At 40.7% G+C, this 24,280-nt stretch overlaps 1 protein-coding gene across 1 annotated transcript in view; it reads right to left on the bottom strand.

Moving 5' to 3' along the window:
* Nucleotides 1–3,386: 3,386 nt before the first annotated feature.
* The window catches only part of LOC122558872 (copine-9-like), a 405,261-nt gene continuing 384,367 nt past the window's right edge, over nt 3,387–24,280 (bottom strand). Inside the window, exons 19-20 of the mRNA XM_043707757.2 lie at nt 11,515–11,588; nt 3,387–5,294 (exon numbers count right to left, since the gene is read on the bottom strand). Coding sequence (XP_043563692.1) covers nt 5,103–5,294; nt 11,515–11,588 — 266 coding nt within the window. The 3' untranslated portion in view covers nt 3,387–5,102. The remainder of the gene's footprint in view (nt 5,295–11,514; nt 11,589–24,280) is intronic.

Consider the following 24,280-nt stretch of genomic DNA (forward strand, 5'->3'; position numbering starts at 1 on the left):
TCCCTCCGACATTCCAAAGATGTGCAGGGCAGGTGAATTGGCCATGTTAAATTGCCCATAGTGTTAGGTGCATTAGTCAGAGGGAAATGGGTCTGGGTGGGTTACTCTTCAGATGGTCGGTGTGGACTAGTTGGGCAGAAGAACCTGTTTCCACACTGTAGGGAATCTAATCTAATCTAGGGCCAGATCTGTATCTTTTTTTGGGGGAATGGGGGTGGAGTGAGTAGGAATGTTTCTTGAAATTTGCAAGGCATTCATAACGACTTTCTGTTGAACAGCTATGTAACTAAACCTCCTGAATACATGTAGCTGCTGAGCATTTTTTTCAAAAAAAGGTTATCCAACTGTCAAAGCTTTGAAACAGCCAAACAGGTGGTTGGGCTAAATTTTAAAGACAGTGAAAACCCAGCCATCTGTCAAGCTTTGAAACAGATGGTTTAGTGGAACCTTAAGGAAAATATGAAAGCAAAGGGACTTCTCATTCAAACAAACCTATATTTCACTGTTGTGCAATGCAAAATAGCACCTTACCCATTGGATAATGTACTGTAATAGATCTGAAGATTTTTCCACTTGAACAATTATGTTCATTACCATGACTGCCTTCCAGATTTCAGAAGTCACAATTTGTCAAACACGTTGTTTAATAGTCACTTACCTTTTCACAACAAAGCCTTATCATTAACGGCTGTGTTGTAAACATGTTTAAATAATGATACAACATGTTATTATGACATTCAAAGGTGGAAGCATCTTTTAAATTCACTTTCCATATGGCTCCTGACAAGACACGTGGTTTACAACATCTCTGAGCTGATGGCAAGTTCCCAAACAGATTCAACTCCTTGAAAATTGCAGAAGATCTCAAATGCCTACTTCCACAATGGTGCTGGCAATGTCAAGCCCACTAAGTGGGGCTCATCACCTTTCACATGTCAATTAAATTTGCTAGTGCTCAGGACCTTGGAATCAGGTTCCACCCATCACTTTAAAGCCCATGCATTTCAACTTGATGTCAGGATGGGAAAATCCAATTCCTAAAGGGAAGATTAATCTCCTAGCCTTGCGAAAAGCTTATTATCTAGTATTGATGTAATTGTAAAATTGGCAAAGCTGTCAACTATTCAAAGATGGTATGTGTTTGTGGAGTACAATAAGGATAAGATCAAATGTACTTGCTGTGCTTTGTTTTGGATCATGTTTCAGTGGGCGAACATTTAGGAGATAGCAGTCATTGTATCATAAGAATTTGGATGATGGTGGGAAATGTCAACTGTTGATCCAGCGTAAGAAAAATCAGTTGGAGGAAAACCAACATCAATCGTGCAATAATAGAGTTGGATAAACTGGGGAGGAAATGCTAGTGGATAAAACTGTAACTGAGTAATGGGCTCCCTTCAAAGAGGAGATAGTTCAGGGACGATCAAGTTATACTTCCTTAAAAGAGAAAAATATGACACATAAATCCAGAGCTCCCTGGATGACAAAGGAACTAGGCGCTATCTTTAAATATACAGTGGAGAAAGTGAGGACTGCAGATGCTGGAGATCAGAGCTGAAAATGTGTTGCTGGAAAAGTTTTGAATATACAGTATCAGGTATATAATACAATTGAGAACCAAGAAAACTAGAGAAGATTCAGAGGGGAAATGAAAAAAAGCATTTTAGAGAAGCAAAGAGGAATCATGAGAAAAGACCAGAGGCAACTGAAGTGATATGTCAAAATTTTCTATCAGCATATAAGTAGTAAAACAGTGGTAATAGGAGGTGTAAGGCTGATTAGGGATCAAAAGGTCTTTAAAAATAGAGACTGGGGCATGGAAGAGAATTTAAACAAATACTTTGCATCTGTACAAACAATTATACAGGCTTAAATTAATAGTCATATGGAAAAATGTGAGTTAATTGAGAAGAGCCAGTATGATTATCCAAGGGGAAATCATGTTTAATAACTTCTTGAAGTATTTTGAAGAGTTAACAGAAAGGGCTGATGGGGATAATGCTGTTGATATGGTATACTTGGACTTCCAGAAGGTCTTTGATACAGTACCACACAACAGATTTTTAAGAAAGGTTGCAGCCTATGAAATTTAAGGAACAATAGTAACATTGAGACAAAATTGGCTGAGTGATAGAAATCAGAGAGTAATGGTCAGTGGATATTTTTCAGGCTGGAGGAAAGTACAGTTCCCTGGGATTGCTACTGTGACCCATGCTTTTCCTAATATATTTTGTTGATCTAGATCGTAATCTGCAGTGGATAATTTCAAAGTTTGTGAATGATATGAAACTTGGAAGTGTTGCAAACTGTGAGGAAGGCAGTATAGAACTTCAAAAGGATATGGACATGTCAGTGGAATGGGCAGATATGTGACAGATTAATTCATTGCAAAGAAGTGTTATTTTGGTAAGAAGTACATGGATGGACAATATAAATTAGGTAACAATTTTAAAGTGCATGCAGGAACAAAGGGACCTAGGTGTGCACAGATCATTGAAGGTGGCAGGACAGGTGGAGAGAGCAGTTAATAAAGCATTCAGCATTGAGCTTTGTTAATAGGAGCACAGAGTGCAGGAGCAAGGAGGCATTTTAAGCTTGTAAAAGATACTTGTTAGACCTCAGCTGGCATATTTGTGTACAGTTCTGGGCATCTCATTATAGAATATGAACAGATTAGAGAGAGTGCAAAAGAAATTTACATGGATGGTTCCAGTGGTGAGTAATTTTAATTATGAAGATAGTTTGGAGAATTTGGGACTGTTCTACTAGGATAGAATAAGGCTAAGGGGAGATCTGAAAGAGGTTTTCAAAGTCATGAGGGAACTGGGTAGAGTTGATAGGAAGGAACTGTTCCTAATTGTAGAAGGACCAAGAACGAAAGTGCACAGATCTGCAAGAGAAGCAAATGTGATGTGTGAAAAAAAACTTTCACATACTGAGTGGTGCCAGTCTAGAATGCACTCTGCCTCTGGAGGAGGCAGCATCAATTGAGGCATTCAAGCGGGCAATGGATTATGTAGATAGAAACAACATGTAGGGTATGGGAAAAAAACAGAAGGATGGCATTAAGTCATGATACATCTGGAGAATTGGTGCAGACAGAATGGGTGCCTTCTATTCTACATCTAAGTTTCTGCAAACAGAATGTGTAAAAATTTGAATCAAGCACAGAATCTGCTGGAGGTAGTCAGCAGGTCTGGCAGCACCTGTGGAAAGAGAAACAGAATTAACTTCTCAAGTCCAGTATGATTCTTCTTCAGTTCTGAAAAGTATCTTACTGGACTTGAAACATTAGCTCTCCAAATGAAGAATGCATTTCTGTGGTTTTGTAACACTTCAAGAAAGGAAGGGAGGAAAAACACTTCAGATAATAAGCTGAATTTTCCTTTACATCTTTTAATAGGTTCTTAATGAAAATCACATATTATTTGGCATGACCTTCGAATTGGCATTATATTGATGTTCTACATCACAAAGTGCTTGGCTTATGCTTCACTTTTATCAGGTCAATTTTTCATTTCACCCTGTGATCCGATTTACAGCAGTGTTATGAGCAGGACAATACTGAAGGTTCAAACTGTACATACCATAATGTTCTGTAGCAGTGTGATGCAATCTCCATGAATAGGAACATGCAACCATTCACAAACGGCATGCTCCCGGAATTATAGTCCTGAAGTAGAAATGGACCCTAAAAGCATTTATCTACCATGGATGTTTAGAAGCCAAAATTCAAAGAATCTATTGTAGGAAACTTTGAAAAGACAAGCTGAGGTTAGACAATATTGGCAGATAGCATTTTGCAGTTCTTATGTACATGTAGGAGTGAGATTATAAAAGTGGTACTGTGATGTTGCATCTTATAGGATTCTAATATTTAGGGCATCAGAGTGAGAAGGGTTAACCAGGGGTTTTTGATAAATCAGGTTTTTTCATAAAGAGCGAAGGGTAGCTGTCTGCCCTTGGGGTCAGGGTGCAGCTAATTGGAGAAGAGAGAACTTAAGATATAAAGTTATCATCATCCTAAATATTATACATGTTAACAAAGTGTGTGATGGAGTGGACTAATTCCTACTTTGGAGGAAAGAGAGGAATAATTGAATCTTCCCACTATGAGGAGTGAGTGTTCTTGACAATCTGCAAGAGGTGTAAACCAGAGGCAAGTTAGCTCAGTATTATTTTTATGTATCATCCAGTGGTTGGTTATACAGACAGAGAGACATGGATACATGTAGTCTGTATTGGGGTTACAAAATATTACAACATATGTGGGTTAGCACAGAATGTGGATGAAAGTGCTGACTAACGATTACTTTCACACGATATGTGCAGTATATTTGGATCAACCTGTGCATATACATGCTCAAGTTGCATTGCTATGCAGAGGGACAATGTTAATCTCAGCTAGTGCATTTTATGTTGACCTCCAGAAGAGACAAGGAAAAGTTTCGTCTACAAGGTTTGAAGTCAGTACTAACTTGCTTGGAAACCTGAATTATTCATTGTCATAAGTTAGACTTTACTGCTTTCCAGAATCCATGAATCTCATGAGGTCCAAAGTCACTATTAATTTATCAAGACAGCAGAATAAGATTTTTAATTGTTTCTTCTTCAAAAACTGATGACAGAACCCAGTTTCTGGTCTTTCATTGTGATAATGGTTACTGTCAATGGTCACTGCTACCATTGGCATTAAACCATATATCGAGATCACACTGGATAAATGTTGAAAGTGCATTTACAAGCTTTTAGGGAATGGGAGAATGATAATTTTCAGCTGCTCAGGGCAGGACCCAGTAAAGCACATAATGACATTTTGTCTGACTGGTGAGCAGGAGAGCCTGTAGTTGATACAAAGCTACAAACCTGACAAAATCGATGGATCTCATCCAGCAAGTTTCCATTATCTCCACTCAGTTAACCATGAACACAACAATGACATTAGCAGCTGGAATAAATATAGCCATTGTCTCGACAGTGGAATGCAAACATGTTCAATGCTTGTCCATTTCTCTCACTCACACGCACACACATTTACATAAGTTCCAATAGGAATTATATTAAAAGCAGTCTATAAATGATCGAAGAGAGAGTGGATTTCCTCAGATCCTCGTGTGGAATGATTGTTGTGAGGCAGACATGTACGAGGGAGGTGCCGGCCGTGGCTTGATGTCTCTTGACTTCATGTAGGAGAGCAGCTGGTCTGGGATTTCTGCTAAAACATCCTTTGCAAGACGTGCCATACTCAAAACCTGATTTCCAGATCGATCGACATAATCCCGGAATGGGACAAACTGAAAGAGAGTTCATAGCCACAGAGGTAAGGATGCTGCCACTAGTGTATCATACAGCACATGTAAATTTTCTGAAAGGTCATGTGGATGTAGACTGGAAATGTGTTGCTGGAAAAGCGCAGCAGGTCAGGCAGCATCCAGGGAACAGGAGAATCGACGTTTCGGGCATAAGCCCTTCTTCAGGAATTCTCCTGAATTCTCCTGTCGATTTTCCTGTTCCCTGGATGCTGCCTGACCTGCTGCGCTTTTCCAGCAACACATTTCCAGCTCTGATCTCCAGCATCTGCAGCCCTCACTTTCTCCATGTGGATGTAGAGTCTATCATTGTTCTATTGAATTTTTTGTCCTTTTTTCCTCAGCTATACAAGTGAGTGTTTTCTAAATCTGAGACCCTACCCTTGTAGGGCCTCCCACCCATCCACCTCCTCTAACCTAAACACCAGGGACACATCAGGTAAGCTTCTCTTCTTTTCTACTTTCTCATAAGGGGACTAGCAGAGATGACAGTGCGGGGAGAGGTATGTTCCTCCTGCATGATGTTTGAGGTGAGGGACGCCATTAGTGTCCCATCCAAGTACATCTGCAGGAAGTGCACCCAACTCTTAGTCCTCCAAGACCGCGTTAGGGAACTGGAGAGGGAGCTGGATGAACTTTGGATCATTCAGGAGGCAGAGTCTGTGATAGATAAGAGTTACAGGGAAGTAGTTATTCCTAGGCACGAAGAAAGCTAGGTAAGTGTTAGAAGGGGAAGAAAACAGTCAGTGCAAGGATCCCCTGTGATCGTTCCCCTGAAAATAAATTTACCATTTTGGATATTGTTGGGGAGGGGGACGAATTACCAGGTGCATGCATTGGGGTTAAGGTCTCTGGCACAGAGTCTGTCATTGTTGCACAGAAGGGAAGGGGGAAAAGAGGAGAGTGTTAGTCATTGGGGACTCAATAGTTAGAGGGTCAGATTGAAGGTCAATTGGAACCGAAAGAGACTCACAGTTGGTGTGTTGCCTCCCAGGTGCCAGCGTCCATGATGTGTCGGATCATGTCTTTGGGGTCCTGAAGGGAGAGGGTGACCAGCCCCAAGTCATGGTCCACATAGGTAACAACAACATAGGTAGAAAAAGCGTTAGGGATGTAAGGCAGGATTTCAGGGAGCTAGGGTGGAAGCTGAGAGCTAGAACAAACAGAGTTGTTATCCCTGGTTTGTTACCCGTGCCATGTGATAGTGAGGCGAGGAACAAGAAGAGATATCAGCTAAACACGTGGCTGCAGGGATGGTGCAGGAGGGAGGGTTTCAGGCATATGGATAACTGGGGCTCATTCTGGGGAAGGTGTGACCTCTACAAACAGGATGGTCTTCACTTGAACCAGAGGCGTAGTAATATCCTGGGTGGAAAATTTGCTAGTGGTAGTCGGGTGGGTTTAAACTAGCTCAGCTGGGAGATGGGAACCTGTGGTATAGTTCCAGTGCATAGGAAGATGTGAGTAGGGAGAACATGGACAGAATTTCACAGTCACAGGAGTGTGCTGGCAAACAGCAAGCTGGTTTGAAGTGTGTCTACTTTAACACCAGGGAGTATCCCGAATGTGGTAGGTGAGCTTGCAGCATGAATATGTACCTGGGACTTCGATGTTGTGGCCACTTCAGAGACATGGATAGAGCAGAGTCAGAAATGGATGTTGCAGGTTCCAGGGTTTAGATCTTCCATTAAGATCAGGGAAGGTGGTAAAAGTGGGGGAGGTGTGTTTTTGTTCATTAAGGACAGTACAACGGTGGCTGAAAAAACTTCTGACGAGGGCTCATCTACTGAGGTGGGATGGGCTGAGGTTAGAAACAGGACAGGAGAGGTCACACTACTGGGAGTTTTTTTATCGACCTCCACAAAGGAGGGGATTTTGGCAAAATGATTCTGGGTTGGAGTGAAAGGAACAGGGTGGTTATTATGGGGGCTTTAACTTTCCCAACATTGACTGGAAATGCTATTACTCTAGTACATCGGATGGATCAGTTTTTGTCCAGGAGTATTTCCTGACGCAGTATGTCGAAGGGCCGACAAGAGGGCCACACTTGATCTAGTACTTGGTAATGAACCAAGCCAGGTGTTTGATTCAGTGATACGTGAGCACTTTGGAGAGAGTGACCATAATTCGGTTATGTTTAGTTTAGAGATGGGAAGGGATAGGTACATGCCAAGGGGCAAGAGTTACAGATGGGGGAAGGACAATTATAATGTGATTAGTCAAGACTTAGGAGGCATAGAATGGGGTAGCAAAATGCAAGGAATGGGGTCAATTGAAATGTGGAGCTGATTTAAGGAACAGATATTGCATGTCTTTGATAGGTATGTCCCTGTCAGGCAGGGAGGAAGTGATAAGGTAATGAAACTGTGGTTTACTAAAGAAATTGTATCTCTTGTTAAGTGGAAGAGGGAGGCTTATGTGACGTTGAGACAAGATGGTTCAGATAAGATGATGGAAAGTTACAGGTTAGTTAGGAAGGATTTAAAGAGAGATTTAAGAAGAGCAAGGAGGGGAATGAGCAGTCTTTAGCAGGTGGAATAAAGGAGACCCCCAAAGCTTTCTATAGGTATGTGAGGAATAAAAGGATAACTAGGGTAGAAATAGGGCCAGTCAAAGACAGGAGTGGGAAGTTGTGTGTGGACCTTGTGGAGATCGGAGAGGTGCTAAACGAATATTTCTCATCTGGTTTCACTCAGGAAAAGGAGAATATTGTAGAGGAGAAGATGGAGATATAAGCTGTTAGATTAGAAAGGATTGAGGTTAGTAAGGAGGAGATGTTATCAATTCTAGAAGGTGTGACAGTAGATGAGTCCCCTAGGATTGTACGATGATTCTCTGGGAAGCTAGGGAGAAGATGGTGGAGCCTTTGGCTTTGATCTTTAAGTTGTCGTTGTCTGCAGGTTTAGTACCAGAGGACTGGAGGATTGCAAATGTTGTGCCCTTGTTCAAGAAGGGCAGCAGAGATGACCCAGGTAATTATAGACCAGTGAGCCATACGTCTCTTTATCGGAAAAGTTTTGGAAAGGATTATAAGAGATAGGACTTATAATCATCTCGCAAGCAACAATTTGATTGGAGATGGTCAACATGGTTTCATCAAGGGCAGGTTGTGTCTCACAAACCTCATTGAGTTTTTTGAGAAAGTGACCAAGCATGTAGATGAGGGTAGGGCAGTTGATGTGGTGTACATGGACTTCAGTAAAGCCTTTGATAAGCTTTTGGAGAAAATGTGGAGGCATGGGATTGAGGGTGATTTAGCAGTTTAGATTAGAAACTAGCTTTCTGTAAGAAAGCAGCGAGTGGTGGTTGATGGAAAATATTCAGCCTGGAGTCCGGTTACTAATGGTGTGCTACAAAGATCTGTTTTGGGACTTCGGCTGTTTGTCATTTTTATAAATGACTTAGATGCAGGTGTAGGTGGATGGATTAGTAAGTTTGCAGGTGACACTAAAGTCAGCAGAGTGGCAGACAGTGTGAAAGAATGTTGCAGGTGCAGGGGGACTTGGATAAACTGCAGAATTGGGCTCAGAGGTGGCAAGTGGATTTCAATGCAGATAAATGTGAAGTGATTTACAACAAGAACGCAGAATACTGGGTCAATTGAAAGATTCTTAGTAGTGTGGATGTGCAGAGGGATCTTGGTGTCCATGTACATAGATCCCTGAAAGTCGCCACCTCAGTTGATAGTGCTGTTAAGAAGGCATACAGTGTGTTAAGTTTTATTGGTAGAAGGATTGAGTTCATGAGCCGTGATGTCAAGCTGCAACTATACAAAAAGCTAATGCGGATCCACTTGGAATATTGTGTATAGTTCTGGTCGCCCTATTACAGGAAGGATGTGGAAGCATTGGAAAAGGTGCAGAGGAGATTTACCAGGATGTTGCCTGGTCTGAAGGGAAGGTCTTATGAGGAAAGGCTGAGGAACATAGGTCTGTTCTCATTGGAGAGAAGAAGGCTAAAAGGGGATTTAATAGAGACACACAAGATGATCAGAGGATTAGATAGTGTGGACAGTGAGAATTTTTTTCCTAGAATGATGACGTCTACTTGTATGAGCGGGCATAGCTACAAATTGAGGGGTGATAGATTTAAGACAGATGTCAGAGGCTGGTTCTTTATTCAGAGATTGGTAAGGGCGTGGAATGCCCTGCCTGCCAATGTAGTTAACTCAGCCACATTAGGGGCATTTAAATAGTCCTTGAATAAGCATATGGATGATGATGGGATAGTGTAGGGGCATGGGCTTAGATTAGTTCACAGGTCAGCGCAACATCGAGGGTCGAAGGGCATGTTCTGTGCTGTACTGTTCTATGTCTGTGTTCTATGTTCTGATTCCCTTTGCCCTGTACTACGTACAGATTTGGTGTTGCCATTCGATTTGACGCATCAGTGGTAGTATAGGGTCTCCTGCTGCATACTTTGTTTTATCAGTACAGACAAGTGCTGAAGTGCCTATTCTGTCCAATAAATGTAAAGTTACCATAGTTCTATGAGACCATAGGGCTGCTGTCTCATTAGGCAGAGATAACCAGTGGTGTTTAACTGAGAGTCACAACGCCTCAGGTAAGGGGGGAGCACCCATCATTGCACCCTCGGCATTTCCAGCTGCACAACTCACTGCCTTCCAATGCCAACTTGAAGGTCAACTGGTCAGTCATAACAAACTTCAATAGTTGTACTACCTGATCAAAGAAGATTAATGCTTTTGTCCCCTGTGTTCTGGAGATTCATCTTCAACTCCTGGAGTGATCGAACAACTTGAGTGTTGGAAATTCTAATGCAGGTTGAGGCAATTCTCAACATTCCTTTGGCTGAGTGGAAGCCAGCGAAGACGCTAATCTCAGTGACCAGTTACACAATATGCAAATAACTCAGTGTTATTGAATGGAAGAATATCTCACCTATTATCAAAGGATTCTAGAAGGATACAGAACGGGGGTGGGGGGGGGGGGGGGGGGGGTGGCATTCAGCCTGTGCTGTATCTATGCTAAAACTAGCCCATTCATTCCACTGACCTTTCCCTATGGCCATGTCATTTTTATTTGCCTATCCTTCTTTTGAAATTTACTGTTGAGTTTTACCACTTGCATCATCCTATCAAATGATGCAATCGATATCCCAATTCACTGTGTTAAAAAGAACTTCCTCACACAGTTCGCTAATTTTTTTTTGTCAATAACCTTCAATCTATATTCTCTTGTTCGTGAGGCTTTTGACCCTGGAAACTGTTTTTCCTTATATGCTTCACCATTATGCCAAAGGCTTCTATCCAATTTTTTTCACCCTCCTATCCTTTGAGAACAACCCCAATTTCTCCAGTTTTGCTACATAACTGAAGTCCTGGCATCATTTCTATGCATTTCAACTTCACTCTCTCGAAGGACGTAAAATGTTTTCTAAAATGTAGTACTTGGAACTGAATGTAATACTCAAGCTGAAGTCTAATCAATGTTCCACAAGGTTTTGTATAACTTCCTTGCCTTTCTACTGTGTTAATAATGCCAGATATTCCAGATTTTTAAAAGCTTTCTGAACCTGTCTTGCTCTTTCAGAGACTTGCTCAGGTACAAACAAATCCCTCTGTTCCCACATCCCTTTAAAATAGTACCATTTAGTGTGTCTTACTTCTCTTTCATCTTCCTACCAAAACACATCTCTGCCTTAAATTTTATCTGCCATGTGTCTGCCCATTTCACCATATGTCTATTCTTTCCTGAATTCTGTTATTACTGTCCACCTAGTTTATTACTTATCTGAGTTTTATAACATCTGCATACTTTGAAACAGTGCTTTGAGTAACCAAGTCCAGATCATTAATAGTTACCAAAAAGAACACTGGCATTAATAGTAATCCTTTATGACAACCACTGTGGAGTTCCCTCCAGTTTGAATTTTTCATGTTTCACCATTATTTTCATGTTTCTGTCCCTTTGTATCCAGTCGGCCATTGTCCATTAATCCCACAAAATGAAACTTTTATAGTGAACTTATTATTCAGCAGAAATCTATTAACAGTTCATATACACGACAAAGGCACCACCTTTGTCAACCCCCTGTATTACTTCATCAAAGAATTTAATCAAGTTTATCAAAAAAACAAGTGCTTAATAAATCTGTGCTGACTTTTATTCATTAGCCTATACTTTTCTCAAGTTGAACTGATTTTGACCTGTACTATTGTGTTAAATATTTACCCATCACAGACCTGGACAATGTCACGCTCTGCAATACGCCCCCGAGAGGAAATCCGAACTTCATCTCCATCTAGTTCCTCCATGGCTACAAATAAAAGATCATAGAAAATAATTCATAACTCAGAGAATATTTAATGTTTTAGTATAGTTTACTACCACAAAAAGCCTAATATCAATATTTGTTTGTATATTACAAACCTTCCAGGGATACAACATAATATGAAAAGGCCACAGGCAATATGGCAGCAAAGATAATGCTGATTAAAAATTATTTTTCTTTAAAAATACAGAAAGCTCCATAAAATAACTATAAAATATATCACCAGATGCCATCCATGAGTCATATAGTCATACAGCACAGAAACAGAACCTTTGGTCCAACACATCCGCACCGAACAGACACCACAATCTGACCTAGTTCCATTTGCTAGCATTTAGCACATATCCCTCTAAACTGTTCCTATTCATAAACCCACACAGATGCCTTTTAAATGTTGTAATTGAAGCCGCCCCCACCAATTTCTCTCAGTCCAAACACTCACCACCTTCTCCGAGAAAAAGTTATTCCTCAGATTTTTAAAAAATCTTTCCCCTCTCCCCTTAAACCTATGCCCTCTAGCTTTGGACTCCCCCATCCAAGGCTCTTCACGTTATCCACGCCCCTAAGGATTTTATAAAGCACTGTAAGGTCAACCTCATCCTCTAATGCTCCAGGGAAAAAAGCTTCAGTCTCTTCAGCCTCTCCCTGCAACATCCTTTTAAATCTTTTTTGCACCCTCTCAAGTTTAACATCTTTCCTATAGAGGGGCTACCAGAATTGTACGCAGTATTATAAAAGTGGCCTCACCAATGTCCTCTGCAGCTGCAACATGATATCCCAACTTCTGTACTCAATGACTGACCAATGAAAGCAGGCATGCCAAACACCTTCTTCACCACCCTGTCTACCGGTGACTCCACTTCGAACTCTTTGTTCAGTAACACTCGCCAGGGCCCTACCACTAACTCAATATGATGTGGAGGTGCCGATGTTGGACTGGGGTAGACAAAGTTAAAAAATCTCACAACACCAGATCCTGATCCACTAGCTACCTGATGAAGGAGCAGCACTCTGAAAGCTTGTACTTCCACATAAACCTATTGGACTATAACCTGGTACTATGTAGTTTTTAACTAACTGAATAGCCAGTGACTTTAATTATGAGTGCCAACCACCAAAATTTCGTGTTCTGCCTTATCATGAGGGCCCCTGATTTCTAGCATGTTGACCACTCACTTGGAGAGTTTTGTTGTGTTTGATGGTCCTTCCTGGGTCTTGTATTTTTGGGAAATTTTCTCAGTGTTCTAGTGAAGACAGTCACAAAAAATCCTTTCATCATGTTTACTGTTTCTTTGTTTGCCATTATTAATTTTTAAAAATTCATTCATGGCATTAGAGTGCCACTGGCTAGGCCAGCATTTATTGCCCATTTCTAATCGTCCACAGGGCAGTTTTAAAAGTTAACCCCATTGCTGTGGTCTGGAGTTGCATGTCAGCCAGACCAGGTAAAGATGGTAGTTTTCTTCTCTAAAGGACATTAGTGAACCAGATGGACTTTTCCCACAATTGACAATGGGTTCTTGTCATCGTCAGAATCTTGCTTCCAGGTTTTTAAATTCCCCATTAAATTCAAATTCCACCATCTGCCTTAGCAAGATTATAACCCAGGTCCCTGGGATCTCTGTTTAATAGTCCACTGAAAATACCACTAGGCTATTGTCCCCCCTTAAATTCCCAAGACAAACATCAGCTTTAGTTACCCTTCTCCATTTAGGATGATTGCTGCACTAAGGTTTGTCTTCCTCCACCACATTTCCAAGCAGCACATTCCATACCCTCTCTACCCTCTCGACCCTCTCAAACCCCTGAGTGACAATGTAGTTTCTCACATCACCCTTGCTTTGTTTGAAATACCATTTAAAATACTTGTAGCTTAAGTAAGATACTCTTCCAATCTTTACTTTTATATTTCTTGCTAGCCTTTTCTCATACTCCAATTTCTGCCTATTTACAATTCTTTTTCAGTTCTTAAATAATGTTCAATCTTCTGACTCAGCACTTACCTTTGCAGAATTATACAGAGTTATTTCAATGTGAAACTATTCATAACTTGTTTATTTATCCATGGATAATGCATCCTTCTCAAAGAATTGTTCTTTCTCATTGGGATAATGTTTTGCTTAGAGTTATTAAATAGCTCCTTTGAAGTTGCCACTGCATCTTTAATATCCTGCCTTTTAATGTAGTCACAAATCTCACAAGTCAACTCTGTTTTCATTTCCTTATACTTACCTCCATCTAAGTTTAACACACTAGTCTTTGCCCCACCATTCTAATCTTCAAACTCTATGTGAAATTCTATCATGTTACAATCGTTGCCACCTAACGGCTTCTTTACTATCAGTTTATTAATTAATCAAGTGTCATTGCACATCACCATGTCCAGAATAGGCTTCTTTAAGATTGGCTTTATAAAGTACCGCAAGAAGTAATCATCCTAAATACAATCTATGAACTCAGTTTCCAGACTACTGTTCCTAAAATAATTTGCCTAATCTACAAGGAAGTTAAAGTAATCCATGATGACAGAGCTCAGTTATTTCTTCTTGTACACTCTGTCCTACAGTGTGATTAGAAGGTCTATACACTATTTCCACAAGAGACCTTATACCATTCCTACTTCTTTTCTCTATCTCTTGATCTTTCAAAACAAGATCATGAATCAATGATCTTCTAATTAACAGAACCATACCATCTTTTCTGAGCTTTTAGTCATTCCAAAAACTTAAATACCCTTTAATGTTCAGGTCCCAGCCTTTGTTATCTTGCAATTTCATTCCTGCAATGTCATAAATATTTATTTCTATCGATGCTAACATTTTGTTTTAAACGCCGACCGCATTCAGATATAGAGCCGTATCATTGAGCATGTTTTTCATTCTGCAGCTGCATCTGCTGGTGCACTCTGAAATTTAAATGGTCTGTCCCTTCTGTCACTCTCTAATAATCATTATCCAAATGGCTACCCTGCTATATTCCCTAGTTGCTTCCTTTTAAATTGCCGTAACTCCCCCACATGATCTCTTGCCCTCCACTATTTTGTTTAAAGCCTTTTCTTTAGCTCCTACTTATAAAATTTGCCAGAGCACTGGTCAAACATGTTTTAGGAGAAGGTGGTCTCAATGGTATAGTTCCTACTTTCCTAGTATTTCTGCCAGTCCCAATGCCAATGAATACAAATTTTGTATAAATTGCTTGAGATGAGAAACTGAGAAACTTTACAGACCAACCATCATTGAGTTCTACAAGGCCGAAATACAATTAATTATTAATGTGAAGCATTCCTTTTAATGTGAAATTCTCAACAGAAAAATATGCACGGTATGAAGCCTTTTAAAAGTGTGATTGAAAGAAACAAACATTTTTTATTTGCAATTTTTACATTATTTAAAAAATGAATATAAAACAAATTCCCCATCAGACATAAGGGAATTAAATTCCGATAGCCTCAGGTGTTCTAGTTGACTATTAATGTATTTATTTTTACTCCCTTATAGATCTTTTATACTCGAATGACTAAATATTTTAGTGTACACCAACATTATATTGAACGCAAACAATAAAGTATTAGTGGAAGGATTTATTTATTATTTAGAAATCAACACTGCAGGCCCAATATTCTCACATTTAATTTGATTCCATTAGTGTGCACAGACAAAGTGTTTGTCAAAAATTGCTTCCACAACCACATGTCACTCCTTAGGGACTGCCTCCGGCTCAGACTCACCCCCACATGGATTCCCAACTGAAGTTTCATCCTTCGTGTTTTCAAATCCACGGGTTCAACGCTCCTCAGACAGCTGTCTTTCTCCACATCCTGAGATTCACACTCAGTGCCTCTCCCTCAATCAGCACCATCTCACATTGTCCCAGAGCTATCCTACATGCCCCCCTGCCCCAGATTTACTTCATTCTCCAGCTTATTTGACATTCCAGCAAAAAACAAAAACAGAAGTTGCTGGAAAATCTCAGCAGGTCTGGCAACATCTTTGGAGAGAAAACAGAGATAATATTTCAAGTCTGAGATTAGATTAGATTCGCTACAGTGTGGAAACAGGCCCTTTGGCCACACAAGTCCACACCAACCCTCCGAAGAGTAACCCACCCAGACCCATTTCCCTCTGACTAATGCACCTAACACTACGGGCAATTTAGCATGGCCAATTCACCTGACCTGCACATCCTTGGATTGTGGGAGCAAACCGGAGCATCCATAGGCAACCCACGCAAGGTCTTGTGAACCTTCATTAGTTCTGAACATGACTTGATACATTAACTCTGCTTTCTCCCCCCTGATGCTGCCAGACCTGTTGAATTTCTCCAGCTATTTCTGTTTTTGTTTTGCTATGTTCTTTCACGAATTAATTCTGAGACCCTTAACCAGTCTGACTTACATATGGCTCCAGACCCACAGTAATACAACTTATTCTCAAGTGCCTTCCAAAATTATCTAGCAAGCTACAAAGTTGTAATCAAGGGGGTGTTTTGCTACCACCTTCTCCTGGTATTTACAGAAGGACAACAAATGCTAGACATGCAATGATATCCCTATCTTGTGATGAATGAAAGAAAAACGTTTTGAACAAAAGAGACTATGTTACAGTGGGTTTGTTACATATCAATTAAAAAGTAGTAGCATCAAACATGGAAATGCTCATAGAGAATAAATTCCATATAGACTAAGAAAAACAGATGGCAAAGCAAACATCATTATGAGTTACCCAGTGACACTAGGGAGATAACACTGGGATGAAAGCCTCTTGAGGGAATGACAAATACACACAGCTGGTGTAAATGGAAACTGTACTGGAAATTTGCTCTGGGGCACCAATGAGTTGGTTAAGTCAGTTCCCTCCCAATATGCCAGTTTATAATATTTCTTTTTGGCAGCAAGTTTGGAGATGATGTATGAATTTGCACACTCACAACCCAGCAGAAATGCTCATCAGAGTTCATCAGCATCAAACCTGCAGGTTACGGAGGTGATGCCAATCAGTGATGCATTGTAAATGAGAATCCTGCACACTGCATTTTGTTTATCTTACCAAAGTCTTGGATCCTGTCTTTTTCTCATCTTTTCAGCATCTCAATTCTTGGCAAAGCAACAAGTGCATTACAATGTGAGGGTCTGACAATGGAGGCCTGCTGTAACCAGGTGTAGGAGGGAATTTCAATTTAGTTTGAATATCAAGTAATTGGAAAGTATTAAAATTAACAATGTTTGGATACTTTTCACTTTTTAAATTTGTGAATATCCTTTTCTGGTTCTCCCCAACCTTTGCGGGAATATGATTCTATAACTTTAGGTGCTCTCTGATACTTTTGTGAAAGTTAACAACAATTATGCCTTCTGTTGATAGTATGTGCCAGTACATTTCTTGACCATAAGAGAGATAGCAGGTGAACTTAATCCTGCACCAACAGATGTACATTTATTTCCAGGAAAGCAAACACAAGGAGGATTTCTGGTGGAGTTCACTCAGTCAAGGGCACCATTCTGAATTGAAGCCTGGATTGAGTATAGATTGGCACAATTGATTAGATTAGATTACATTACAGTATGGAAACAGGCCCTTCGGCCCAACAAGTCCACACCGACCCGCCGAAGCGCAACCCACCCATACCCCTACATTTACCACTATACCTAACACTACGGGCAATTTAGCATGGCCAATTCACCTGACCTGCACATCTTTGGACTGTGGGAGGAAACCGGAGCACCCGGAGGAAACCCACGCAGACACGGGGAGAACGTGCAAACTCCACACAGTCAGTCGCCTGAGTCGGGAATTGAACCCGGGTCTCTGGCGCTGCGAGGCAGCAGTGCTAACCACCGTGCCGCCCGTAATTCTTGCACCATAAGCACCAAGTGGTGGGTGTTTTATTTTTTAGGTCTTATACTTCTCAGTAATAGTTCACATCTGTATTTGTAAAAAATTGAACATTTCATTTGTGCAGAATGGCCCATGCCAAAGAATGAGGAACAAGACAGCACAGGAACACGCCCTTTGTCCCACCAAGACTACGCCGACACACAACGCCTTTCTAAACTAAAAACCTTTTCCCTCTACATGGTCAGTGTCCCTCTATTTATGTACTTGTCAAGATGCCTCTTAAACATCGCTATTAGATCTGCTTCTACCACTTTCACTGGCAGCTCATTCCAGGCACTTACCTCCCCCTGTGTAAAATATTCACCACTTACGTATTTAACATTTCCCCCTTTTTATCCTAAACCTATGTCCTTTAATACCTGACCTTTCTACCTTGGAAAAAAGACTCTGAGTATCTATTTTATCCATGTCTGTCATAATTTTGCAAACCTCCATTAGGTCATTCCTCAGCCTCCAATGTTCCAGTGCAAACAAACAAAATTTGTTCAATCTCTCCTCATAGCCAATACTCTCTAAACTAGGCAACATCCTGATAAACCATTTCTGTACCCTCTCCAAAGCCTCTACATCCTTCTGGTAATGTGGCAACCAGAACTGTACACAATATTCCAAATGTGGCCTACCTAAAGTTCTATACAGCTGCAACACGACCAGTAAAGGCAAGCATTCCATTTACCTTTTTGACTACCTTATCCACTTATGTTGTTCCTTGCAGCAAACTTTGAACCCATACGCCTAAATCCCTCTGTATGTTAATGTTTCTCAGGTTTCTGCCATATACTGTATACTTCTCTCCTGCATTAGACCTTCCAAAATGCATCACCTTGCATTTGTCTAGATTAAATTCCATCTGCCATCCCTCCACCCAAGTCTCCTGCTCTAACTTCTGGCAATTCTCCTCTCGATCTGCAGCTCCCCTTATCTTTGTGTCATCTGCAAACTTAATAATCAAATTACACACATTCTCCTCAAAATCATTTATATGTATTACAAACAACAGGGATCCCTCCAGAACATGATTGGTCACAGATGTCTAGTCAGAAAAATACCTTTTCATCACCACTCACTGCCTTCTATGACCAAGCCAATTCTGCATCCATCTTACCATCTCACCCTGGATCCCATATGACTTCACCTTCTGTATCAGCCTGCACTGAGGGACTTTGCCAATGGTCACCAATTCCACCAAATTGTGTCCAAAAGAGAACAGCAATAGCAGACTGAGTGGAGAACATGCAATTATGGATTATTCTTCTGAGGTTGTAGATTAATTAGAGTCCGGTATGAATTATCAATCAAACTTGAACTGTAGGGTGTCTGCAGTAAGGCATCCGCTGTAAGGCAAAGATTTTGTATGTCAAAACAAATATACAAAATTGACAAGCAAAAAACAGCAGCTTCCTTGTCAATTTTGAAATGATGACTGCCTCCAAAACCCTCCAGCAGCCCCAGGCTGGGAGCCTATAATTCTAATGAGGCCATCTTAAAAATCATTGGTATCAGAAGGAGAGTTTCCAGCTGATTATACTTGTTTCTCTGAGGAAAGAAATATTCTGCACAGAAGGTGTGCTTCCAGGCTGATATCAACAAAGGCGGCATGTCTATATTTCTCTGCAGTTCCAAATTAAATGTAGAAAGTTAAGTGAGGAGTTATGTAGGCAATAATGGTGAGAAGGGAGCGAAATTTGCAGTGAGAATTGGAAGTGAAGCAAATTAATGGAGAAACAAAAGATACTTATATTCAGGGACATTTATACTGTGGAATAGAAGGTTAAAAGAGCAATTAAGAGATACAGCATGTGGAGAGTAAGAGTGAGAAGTATTACAGGCAAACTGTGACAGTATTACATTGGTGCAGACTGTCCAATATTACAGCATGACCAAAGAGCAATAGCTGTTTCACCCCTCAAGCCTGCTGTGCCACTCAATAGAATCATGGCTGATCTACAGTCCCCATGTCCGTTTTCCTGCCCTATTCTATAACCCTTGATTCCCCTACGATCAAGAATTTATCCATCTCAGCCTTAAATATATACAAGGACTCTGCCCCCACAGCTTTCTGTCGCAAGGAGATAAAAAGTCTTACAACTTTATAAGAGAAATTCCTCCTTATCTCAGCCTTAAATTAGCAACCCTTTATTCTGAGATTAAGCTCCTGGTCCCAGGCTTTCCCATGAGAGAAAATATCCTCTCAGCATTTACCGTCAAGACGTTTAAGAATCCTTTATGTTTCAATGAGATCACCTCTTTCTTCTAAACTACAGTGAGTAGAATCCCAACTCGTTTAGCCTTTGCTCATAAGACAATCCCTCCATACCAGGGGTCATCCTCATGACCTTCTCTGAACTGCCTCCAATTAAATAATACCCCTCCCTAAACTAGGGCACCAAAACAGCTCCCAGTCCTTCAAATAGGCCTCACCAGCGCATTTTTACAGTTGCAGTCAGACCTCCCTACTCTTATACTCACACCCTTTTGAAATAAGGACCAACATCTCATTAGCCTTCCTGATTACCTGCTGCAGCTGTGCGCTAGCTTATGTGTTTTGTACACAAGTACCCTCAAGCCCCTTCAACTGGCCCCAAGATTTCTACTTTTCCAAACATGAACACAAATATTTGACTGTAAAACATGTTGGGAACAGATGTGAAAAATGAAGAGCTGCAAAGTTGGAAACAAGAAGGAAAGAATCCTGAGTGAGAACAGGGACACTCTGATGTTGTGGCAGTACCAAGAATAACAAAAAAAACAATAAGCCAAAATGTTCACAGATTTGATTGAAAACCTAATAAGTAACAGCAAGCCTGACTGTTAAATATGCCTGTCACTAAGTGTGGTTAAATATGACTATCACAATTAAGGGTTTCCAACTGAAGCTAAAAGCCTACATATACTACTTTGGCACAATTTAGAGTTTAATGGCCACAGGTGAGCTATAGGCAAATTTAAATGGAAGAGTCCGTTGTCAACTTGTTATCATAATGTAGGAGCACACTAGTGGTCAGAGTAGAAAATTTGATGATGAGCAAAATTTAGATTGTCAACAAATAAAGAGGACTCTAACAACTAAGCAGCAAAACGTTTGAAAGCTTTCATATAGCACTTGAGAAAGCTATCTCAATCTATTATCACATCTGGAAGGTAGACCAAGTCATTATGAAAGCAAAGAAGAAATTTTAGCATTTAAAGCAATGGGAATAGTCCATAAAAGAAGAATATGAGGATGGGGGATGTTTGTGCAAGTTGTTTAATTGAAAAATGTGTTGCTGGAAAAGCGCAGCAGGTCAGGCAGCATCCAAGGAGCAGGAGAATCGATGTTTCGGGCATAAGCTTATGCCCGAAACGTCGATTCTCCTGCTCCTTGGATGCTGCCTGACCTGCTGCGCTTTTCCAGCAACACATTTTTCAGCTCTGATCTCCGGCATCTGCAGTCCTCACTTTCTCCAAGTTGTTAAATTGTCCACTATCATTCATGACTGGATGTGGGGGCTTGAATTTTCCTGACACTAACTGGGATCACCTTAGTGTGAAAGATTCAGATATGGTGGAAATTTTAAAGTACGTTCAGGAGATCTTTTTGTGCCGGTACATTGTACTGTGTCATACTAGATGTGAGGCAGGGCTAGACTAATCCTTGGGAATGAAATCAGTCAAGTAGTTTAAGTTTCAGTGTGTATAGTGACCACAATTATGTCAGTTTCAATGTCATTATCAAAAGGGATAAGGATAGTGCAGAAATTAGGTACCTAACTGGAATAAGGCTGATTTCAATGTCATTAGACAGGGTCTGGCAAACATAGATTGGGAACAGCAATTTGCATATAAGTCTACATTTGAAAGTAGGAGTCTTTTAAAGCAGTATAGTGAGAATTCAGGGCCAGTGTGTTCCTCCAAGAATGAAGTACAAGGGCAGTAGATCCAGGGAACCCTGGATGTCAAGGGATACTGAGAGTTTTGTAAAGAAAAAAAAAGATGCATATGTCAGGTATTGTGCATTAAAGACAGGGGAGATCCTTCAAAAATATAGGAAGTGCAGGGATTTGCTTTAAAAGGAAATGAGGAGGGCAGGAGGGGGCCATGAAATATCTTCACTAGTTGGGTTCAAGAGAATCTCCAAGGCTTTTTATAGGTATATTAAGAGTAAGAGGATTACCAGATGAAGGGTTGGGCCTATTAGAAACCAAAGGGGCAAGTTGTGTGTGGAGCCAATGGATGCGGATGAGATCTTAAATGAATACTTCTCATCTGCATTCACTATGGTAAGATTCTAGAACATGTTAAGATTAATAATGAAGAAGTTTTGGATGCTTTAACAGGCATAAAGATGCATAAATCTCCAGGGCCTGATGAGATGTATCCCTGACTGCTATGGGGGACGCAAGAGAGGAATTTGTTGGGTTCCTGGTGAAAATATTTAATACCTTGCTGGCCACAGGTGAAGTACTAGAGGATAGCTAATGTGATTCCTTTTTTCAAGAAAGGAAATAGGATTAGGCCAGGTAATTATAGACCAGTTATTTGAGGTCAGTGATAGGGAAGTTATTGGAAAAAGTTCTGAAGAAGAGGATAAATCAATATTTGGAAAGGCAAGGATTGATCAGGGATAGTCCATATAGATTTGTTAGGGGAAGATTCTGTATAACTAATTTAATTGAGCTTTTTGAAAAGATAACTAAATATATTGATGTGATTTACATGGACTTCAGTAAGGCCTTTGACAAGGTCCCACAAAACTAAGAACCTACGGGATCTGAGGCAAGTTGGCAAACTGGATCCAAAATTGGCTTACAAATAGAAAGCAAAAGTGATGGTGGAAGGCTATTTTTGTAATGGGAAGCAGTGTACCACAGCGTTCATTACAGGGACCCTTGCTGTTTGTTATTTACATTAATGACTTGACTGTGAATGTTGAAGGTATAATTAGTCAGCTTTCAGATGTCATGAGAATCGATGGTGTTGCTAATAGTGAGGAAGATGGTCTTAGGCTTCTGTCTGATATTCATTAGCTGGTAAATTGGGCACAGCCATGGCAGATGGAATTTAATCCCGAGAAGTCCATAGATTCCTGAAGGTGTCAGCAGAGGCAGACAGTGTGGTGAAGATGACATATTTGATGCCTGCCTTCATTTGCCAGAGCATGGAATATAGGAGCAAAGAAATCTTGTTGCAACTTTTTAAAACATTGATTAGGCCACAGATGGAATACTGGATGCCATATTATCAGAAGGAGGTGATTGCACTGAAGAGGGTGCAAAGACAATCATCAGGTTGTTGCCGGAATGAAAAGTCTCAGTCATGAGCAGAGACCGAATAGGCTGGGTTTATTTTCCTTGGAGCAGAGGAGGCTAAGGGGTCATCTGATTATGGCATACAACATTATGAGAGGTACAGACAAAGTAGACCATGAGAATCTCTTCCTGCCAGAAGATGTGACAGAGACCAAATGGCACAAGTTCAAGGTGAGGAGTAAGTGGTTTAGAGGAGACCTGAGAAATGCTTTTTCACCCAGAGGGTGGGAGAAATATTGAATGCATTGCTTGAGAGGATGGTGGTGACAGATACTCTTACAATATTTAAGAAGCATCTGAATGAGCACTTACAATACTAAAGCATTGTAGACTATGAACCAAGTGCAGGCAAATGGAATTAGTTTAATTTGATGTTAGTCAGCTTGGACATGGTGTGCCAAAGGGCCTGTCTTTGCTGTATGACCCTATGACTGTAGAGCTTTGATCTCATCTATTGATCATGGAATATCTTAGTTCTATCCCTTGTTGCTTATGCTGTTTGACATGCAGTAGTCCTGTTTAATAGCTTCACAGGTTTTTCAGTATGCCTGGTGCTACTCCTGAATTGGCCTTGTCCACTCTTCAATAAACCCGGGTTAATCTCCTTGCTTGATGGGAGGGCAGCGTGGAGCTTTGCTGGGCATTGAGATTGCAAATTAGTTGGAGTTTTATTCTTTTGCAGTGATATGGATGCCCAATCTTGAGCTGCTAGATCTGTTTGAAATCTATCCTATTTAGCACGGTGATAGTCCCACATAACGTGATGTAAGGTGTTCTCAATGTGAAGGCAGGACTTTGTTCCCACTTGTTCCAACTTTGTGTTGTGGTCAGTATTCCTGAAGAAGGGCTTATGCCCGAAACGCCGATTCTCCTGCTCCTCGGATGCTGCCTGGCCTGCTGTATTTTTCCAGCACCATATTTTTCAACTCTGGTCCAGCATCTGCAGTCTTCACTTTCTCCTATTCAGATTTACCAATACTGTCATGGAAGCAGACATCTGCAGCAGGCAGATTGGTTAAATACATGAATAAGAAGGGTTTAGAGGGATACGGGCCAAATGCTGGCAAATGGGACTACATTCATTTAAGATGTCTGGTTGGCAGGGATGAGTTGGACCAAATAGTCTGTTTCTGTGCTGTAGAACTCTATGACTCTATGTCGATCCCTCTAGTCTGTTCTCTTACTGCTCAGCCTGGCAATATCCTTTAGGACTCAAATAGTAATGTTGCTGCCAAGCCACTCTTGGACACTGAGATTCCCCCATCCAAAGTAATTCTGCACTGTTGCCACTCTCAATTAAATGTGAACGATTTGCGATATTGTGGATCCTTCTCTGTTTATAAGACAAGTGTGCTATTTCTATGTTCCAATGGGTCAACAGTGCACCAAAATATCATTACGTTTTGTGGACAACTTTTTCTTGAACTCTCCAGCTGGCTGCAAAACAAATCTACAGGCCTAGTGACATCCAGTCAGTAGCCCCTTTCATATACTG

Source organism: Chiloscyllium plagiosum, unplaced genomic scaffold, assembly GCF_037043375.1.
Source record: "Chiloscyllium plagiosum isolate Xiang-an unplaced genomic scaffold, Cpla_swu_hap1 HiC_scaffold_14, whole genome shotgun sequence".
Classification (NCBI taxonomy): Eukaryota; Metazoa; Chordata; class Chondrichthyes; order Orectolobiformes; family Hemiscylliidae; genus Chiloscyllium; species Chiloscyllium plagiosum.